The sequence below is a fragment of the Mus pahari genome, chromosome 18, assembly GCF_900095145.1.
Source record: "Mus pahari chromosome 18, PAHARI_EIJ_v1.1, whole genome shotgun sequence".
Taxonomy (NCBI): Eukaryota; Metazoa; Chordata; class Mammalia; order Rodentia; family Muridae; genus Mus; species Mus pahari.
In genome coordinates this window covers 23,734,527-23,741,194 of record NC_034607.1, presented here as the reverse complement: position 1 = coordinate 23,741,194, position 6,668 = coordinate 23,734,527, and the positions used below count along the sequence as shown (strand labels likewise).

The 6,668-nt window shown below is 51.3% G+C and overlaps 2 protein-coding genes across 2 annotated transcripts in view; one reads left to right on the top strand and one right to left on the bottom strand.

Moving 5' to 3' along the window:
• Catsperd (cation channel sperm associated auxiliary subunit delta) overlaps positions 1–1,785 on the bottom strand; it is a 38,718-nt gene extending 36,933 nt beyond the window's left edge. The window contains exon 1 of the mRNA XM_021218480.1: positions 1,724–1,785. Coding sequence (XP_021074139.1) covers positions 1,724–1,785 — 62 coding nt within the window. The remainder of the gene's footprint in view (positions 1–1,723) is intronic.
• A 1,322-nt stretch (positions 1,786–3,107) lies between these two features.
• Lonp1 (lon peptidase 1, mitochondrial) overlaps positions 3,108–6,668 on the top strand; it is a 13,624-nt gene continuing 10,063 nt past the window's right edge. The window contains exon 1 of the mRNA XM_021217854.2: positions 3,108–3,525. Within this exon, the coding sequence (XP_021073513.1) occupies positions 3,133–3,525 (393 nt within the window). The 5' untranslated portion in view covers positions 3,108–3,132. The remainder of the gene's footprint in view (positions 3,526–6,668) is intronic.

The window sequence follows — 6,668 nt, the reverse complement described above, 5'->3', positions numbered from 1 at the left end:
AGGTGGATTTCTGAGTTCGAGGCCAGCCTGGTCTACAGAGTGAGTTCCAGGACAGCCAGGGCTACACAGAGAAACCCTGTCTCGAAAAACCAAAACCAATATATATATATGATTGGTGCTCTCATAAGGAGATAAAAGGCCTCAAGAACACCTTCAAAGGGCCCTAACATGTCCAGACACTCCCTGACAAAGGTCTCTAGGCGAGGAGGCCTTCCATGCTCTGCTCAGGGATGACCCAGGTGGTGGGGCCCACACACTTCCCGCTCTGGGCTCTCTGCCTTTTACCCACCCCTATCCCATCCCATATACAGTGCTGGGGAATAGACCCAGAACCTTTGTGGGAAGGGGGCTCTCTTCTTTCAGGGGTCTCCCCAGGCTCTTTTTATTGTTTATTCAGAGACAGGCTAAGTAGCCCAGGCTAGCCTGAAACTCCAAATCCTCCTGCCTCCACTTCCTCACTGCTGTGATGGAAAGCACAGGGCACCTGCCAGGTTTCTGTGGTGCTGGAGTCAGCCCAGGCTTCGCCAGGTGGGTCAGCCCTCAGCCCAGTGAGCTCCAGATCAAGCCACACCAGCAATTACTTTTTGCAAGTATTTCTTAAGTTTCCCTACTTTGTATGGTGGTGGACTGCCTTTTGGGTGGGATGAGCCACCTGCCCAGGGCACCTGTACCTCCCAGGTCCCATGGCTCTTTGCACAAGGTATCTTTACATGTAACATTTACTGAATTCTACAGATGGCCTGGGACACACAGATGGTGGCATATCACCTGTCACCACAGTACTTGGAAGGCTGAGGTAAGGCATTGTTTTATTCAGACATGGATGCAGTATGTTGCACAGGCTGTGGGCAAAACTCACAGCAGGGAACTGTCTTGCCGAACTCTAGTGATGATAATCCAGAATTCAGGGCTTAAGAACTGAGGTCCCCAGGGGACAGTTAGCAGCCTCCATGACAGGATGGCTTTCTGAGCTGGGCACCAAACGTGGGGGACTTTTCCTTTCTCAGCAGGGCTTCCCTGTCTCTTCCTGCCTTTGTTTGGACAGTGTCCTTAAACACAGGTGGCTAGTCTTTGAAAAGTGACCAGCTGCAGAACTCGGCACACACAGCCTGCTCTGGCTTCCCACCCGCATGACCCATTGGCCCTTTCCACCTGTACCCCTCAAAAAAGCCCTTAGATACGCTCCCATCCCTGAAAGAATACAGCAGACATCCCACTGTAGTAGTCTCCAGAGATCATTCTGTCCATACTCATGGCTGTCTGAACCCTGCTTTCCACCTCTGCTCCTTTTGTCCCTCAGGCTGGTGACCAACGGCCTCCTCCGGGGGGAGAAAGGTGGGAAGCGGGAGTGCATACAAGACATACTTGCATGCTAGAGATCCATCAGAGATGCTGCTCAGCATGGCACTAAGCACAGCACACTTCCCAGCATGCACTCAGCTAGCCTCAACAGCCCATGGCACTGCTGCTGAGCCAGGTAGGGGTGGATGGTGGGACAGATTGCAGACTGCACGAGGAACTTGGGTTTAACGCATGTCCAAGGCCCTGGCTCCACACCCAGAAACAGATTTTAGTGATGTGCTTGGAAGAGATATGCCAAGTTTGATTCCTACAATTGAGCTAGACGGTATGCCTGGGTTCCAACAAGAACCAGCCCCATTCCTCCCTGCCACACACCCCCCCCAACCCCCAGCAGCATCCCAGCCCAGGTAGGCAGTCGCACCGGCACAGTGTATGAGCCCTGACCATGGTGGCCACTGCTGCTGCTAGCATCAACACCAGCATCTTGCCTGGTTCTCCACAGCTAACACCGCTCTTCAACCGCCAAGCTTGAGAAAGTGTCTGAGCATGCGTGAGGTTAAGCCGCTTCTCTCCTACCCGCCTCTAGTCTGGGCACGCGCACCAGGTAAGAAGGCCACTAGCGGGACCTTTTGGACATGTCCTACAAAAGCCCCGTTAGGTCTACACAGAGGAAACTGGAAGGAGTAGGCATGCGGAATATGGTAGCAGAGAAAGCACATTTCAAACCTGAAAGTTATACCCAGGTTCCCAGATCCATAAGTCAAAATCCAGAGCATGCCCAAACTTCAAGGAAGTCACCATAGCATGTGCATGAGCACACGTGGGTGTGGAAGCAGAGCTTTGGGCATGCATGAAATCCACCCCCTGCTTTGTGGAGCCGGAGCACGCAAACGGGTCTCTTGGGACATGTCCTGGAAGCTTCAGTGTTTAGGTAAGTGCCTCACGGACCACTGACAACAAAAACAACGCTGAGCAGGCGCGCCTGCACACGGCCTTTAGCATGCAGACTATAGGGGAGGCAAAAGCCCTCCAAGCACGCCCCCTCCAGTGTGGAGTGAAGATGCCACCAACTGAATAGGGAGACGTAGAAAAACCTGTTGTTGTTTATCAACAAAGATCGCTGAAAAGACTAACGTTAAAGGAGGAATGCGCTGTACTTTTCTTCCTATGCCTTCAGAACACAGAAGTTACCCTGTAAAACCTTTTTGATGGCAGTAGAAAAACAGAACGCAGTTCTAAGGTACAGCTTGGACAGGACAGACCAGTAGTTGTAGGAACAGGGAAGGGGCACGCTCCTTCCAGGGACCCTTCCTAGAGCGGTACCCCACGCCCCAAGCCCCAATCCCGTTTTAACTGCACTCGGCTTCGCGCCGCCTCTGGAGTCTCCGCTCTGGCCCCGCCCCTAAGTCAAGCCCCGCCCGCCCCTCGAGTCTGCCCTTCGGTCATAGCCCTGATTCCAGTTCCTCCAAGCCCTGCCTGGTGGAGCGCCCCTCATCCGGACCACACACCAGTCCTGCTTCCTCCGTCACGCTTCCTGGAGCTTACTACAACACCTCTCACTTTTTCCATCCAGATCCTCCAAGTCCTCTCTAGAACATCCGTCATCGAGCCACGCCCCCTTCTCGGCCAACTCCCAGCCGGGCTCTGAGCCTCGAACCACGCCCCTGCTACCCCCCACCCCCAAGTCCAGTCTCCCTCTGACCACGCCCACTCACTCACCTTATTCAAGCTCCGCCTCTCCGGCTCGAAGCACGAGAGCGTCATCACGTGCGCAACCGGGGGACGAGCAGAGATGACGTAAGTGCGGTGCGCCGTCAGTATGGCTGTTCCATGGCGGCGAGCACAGGCTACGTGCGGCTGTGGGCCGCTGCGCGGTGCTGGGTTCTGCGGCGGCCGCTGCTGGCTGTCACCGGAGGCCGGGTCCCGAGCGCGTCCGGGTCGTGGCTGCGCCGAGGATGTCGGGCCTGCGACATGTCAGCTCCCTGGGGCGGCCGCGTTCCACCCGGCGGGGTCCAGTGGCGGGGGCTGTGGGACTCGGGCAGCCGCGGTGGCAGCGACGAGACCTCCGAGGGCGGTGCGGAGGACGGGGCCACGGCGAGCACCGGGGAAGGCCCGGTCGTCACGGCGCTCGCGCCCATGACCGTCCCGGATGTGTTTCCTCACCTGCCTCTCATCGCCATCACCCGCAACCCTGTGTTCCCGCGCTTTATCAAGATCGTGGAGGTAACCAGAGCCCCCACTCCCCTGCTCTGCTGGCGGGGCCGAGTGGTCTCTCAGCTCCCTCGTGTCTAAGAAACTTTTGGAACCGCACTCCTGCTTGTCATCGCACCACTCTGAGGCAAGAGGATGCCACGGTCCTTGGTGGCTCACTTGGACACCAGTCCTTCCCGTTTTCTAGTCTTTCAGGACCCGGGATAGTGAGTGTGAAGTTCCTGAGCTCGGATGGTAGAAATCCCAGGCCGACTAGCAGCAGAGTATAGTTATTTCGCTTCCATCCGGGTGAAAGTTTTGTAACGCCTTCGCAGCCTTTCTTGTTCAGTGGTGTGGCGTTTATTCATTGAGACAGTCTTATGATGTATCTTTTGTCTTGAGACATTTTCTCTTGTAGCCAAGCTTTTCACACCCTTAATTACCCGCTTAATGTATCGGGCATAGTTGTGGGGATACAAAGTTACAGGCTTTGGGGACTACATTCTAGGAGTAGGAGAAAGGCCGATATGACTGAAGTCTGAGTGGTTTACCAAGAAAAAAAAAAAGAAGAGGACAGGAGATTTTTTTCCCCCAACACTGTCCCTGACATCTGCCTCGTATTTACCCCCTAAAAAGAAAGGAAAACTTCAAACAGCCTTTTAACTAAGGGAGGAAAATTCCACTACAGGAAGCTGACCCTATCTGATCCTTTCAAATTAGCTAGTCATGAAGAGGGAGGGAGAGAGAACAGGATGATGAAATCTACAGAAAGCAGAGACTTTCAGAGGGGAATTTTCAATCTGCCATCTATCCTCCTATGTCTTGGTTCACAGAGAGCAGTGGTTATCAGTTAACCTAGTAGCAAGGTCATACATGACTCACAGCCACATCACCCACCGCCTCCCCTCCATTCTCCTTGCCCTGCATTCTCCTTGAAGGGAGGTGTATCGGCACAGATGTGGGGAGGGTTAGAGAAGCTCCTCCATGTACCTCTACTCCCATGCTTCCAAGGCCCATCTCACCTTGTCTGTCTGGTAGGAGGACACACACATCTGCCAGATAACTTCTGTAGGGTGACATGGCATCATCACCTATCTGCAAGCTGCTCCCCAGGGCCTTGGTTTTCCTCATCTGGGAAATGGACATAATAGCAGTTCTGTTGCGGAATCAGAGAACTCTTGTGGAACTCACACAAAGGACTGTATGTAAAGGCTATTTTGGTTTTGGTTGAGGCAGGATCTCATGTAGCTCAGGCGGCTCTCCTTGCTAGGTAGTTGAAGTTGGTCTTTAGCTCCAGATCTTCCATCTCTAGCTTTCGGGTAACAGGTGCCCCATCCGGTCCTGAGTGACTGAGTTCTAAGTCTCTGCTGTTTGCTGCTTGGAGGGGGTTTCTCATACCGTGATGCTCATAGGACTGGTTATGCCTGACAGGCTCTAGCAGTGTAGCAGTGCCCTGGAGGCCCATTCTGTATTCCTCTTTATTCTCTAGGCTTCTGGGGCCAGGGCTGCCCACACCTGGTTCCTTAACCCTACTGTGGAGACAAATGTGTGCTGGGGCAAGAACAAAGAGATGCTTCTTCCAAGTGAACCCAGTGTGCCATTGGGAACTAGCTATCAAGGGTGTGGTGTTGAGACAGTGGTGTGTGGTTTCCTGTTGGTATCACCTCATAAAATGACCAGAGTCAGGGAGAAAAAGATGCTGAGACCCATCACAGAACTACAACTGACTCCTGGGAGCTAGTGGATAGAGTGAATAGGATAGGTGTTTGTTTTGTTTTGTTTTTTGTTCTTTTTTTTTTTTTTTTTTTTTTTTTTTTTTTTTTTGTTCTTTTTTTTTTTTAGCAAAACTCAGCTTTTAGATAGTCTACAGCCATCAGACTCACGTGCTGTCTTTGGCTCTGCAGGCTAGGGCTAGTTAGGGTTCTGTGTAGACTGTTTGCTTATCATGCACGAGGCCCACACAGACCGGATGTAGAGTCAAATACCTGTCATCCGAATGCTCAGAGGGTAGGAGGAGGAAGATCAGGAATTCAGTGTTATCCGAGGCCAGCACGAGTTTCTGTGGGGAGACATTATGACCAAGGCAACTTTTAAAATAAAAGTTTTTACTTGGGGCTTGCTTATAGTTTTAAGAACATCAAGTGGGGTGTGCAGTGGCAGGCAGACATGGCACTGGAGTAGTTGCTGAGAGCTTGCATCTGACCCACAGCTTGAAGGCAGAGAGAAACCTCAAAGCCCACCCCAGCGATGTACCTCCAGCTAGGTGACTCCTCCTCATCCTTCCTAAACCGTTCCTATGACCGGGGACCAATTGTTCAAATATACGAACCTGTGGGAGCCGTTCTCATTTAACATCACAGACCCTATCTCAAAAAACAAACAAAACAAAACAAAACAAAAAACCCAACAACAAATAAATAAAAACCACCTAAACTCTGAATGGTACTGTCTGTAATCCCAACACATGGGAGTATGGATTAGAAGGATTGTCATGAGTTCAAGCCAGCTTGGACTACAGTGTGACCCCTGACTCAGACCAACAAAAGAGGTCCCCCAACACTGAGACAAAGGGTGTTGGGGCCCCTTTCCCAGACTTGCTATGTCAGAATTACACAGGTAAACTAGGTGTGGTGACTTATCCTTGTACATCATGCGCTTGGGATGGTGAGGCAGGAGGATCACCTTGTGTTCCCCGTTAGAGTCAACCATGTAGTGTGTCCCAAGGAAACCTAAATTACAAGGTGACTGGGGAGAGACTCCACAGGTGACACCTGTCCTCAAGTGTGTGTATGTATGTATGTATGTATATGTGTTTATATGTTTGTGCTTATCTTTATGTGTATGAATATTTTCCTATATGTATGTACACCACTTGTATGCTTGGTGCCCATGTAGTTCAAGATTGGATTCCTTGCAACTTGAGTTAGGGTTGATTGTGAGACACTGTGTGAACCCAGGCCTCTGTAAACTGCGGAGCTACCTCTCCAGCTCCATTGTTTTTTGTTGTTATTTGTTTGTTTGTTTTAAAACAGTATCTCTATTTGGATCAGGCTGGCCTGGAACTCACGGAGTTCCATCTGCCTTATGTTCCCAGTGCAGGGTGTACCCACGATGGCCAACTAATCGTCAGTTTTATTTATTTTTATTTTATTTTATTTTATTTTTTTGTTTTTGGT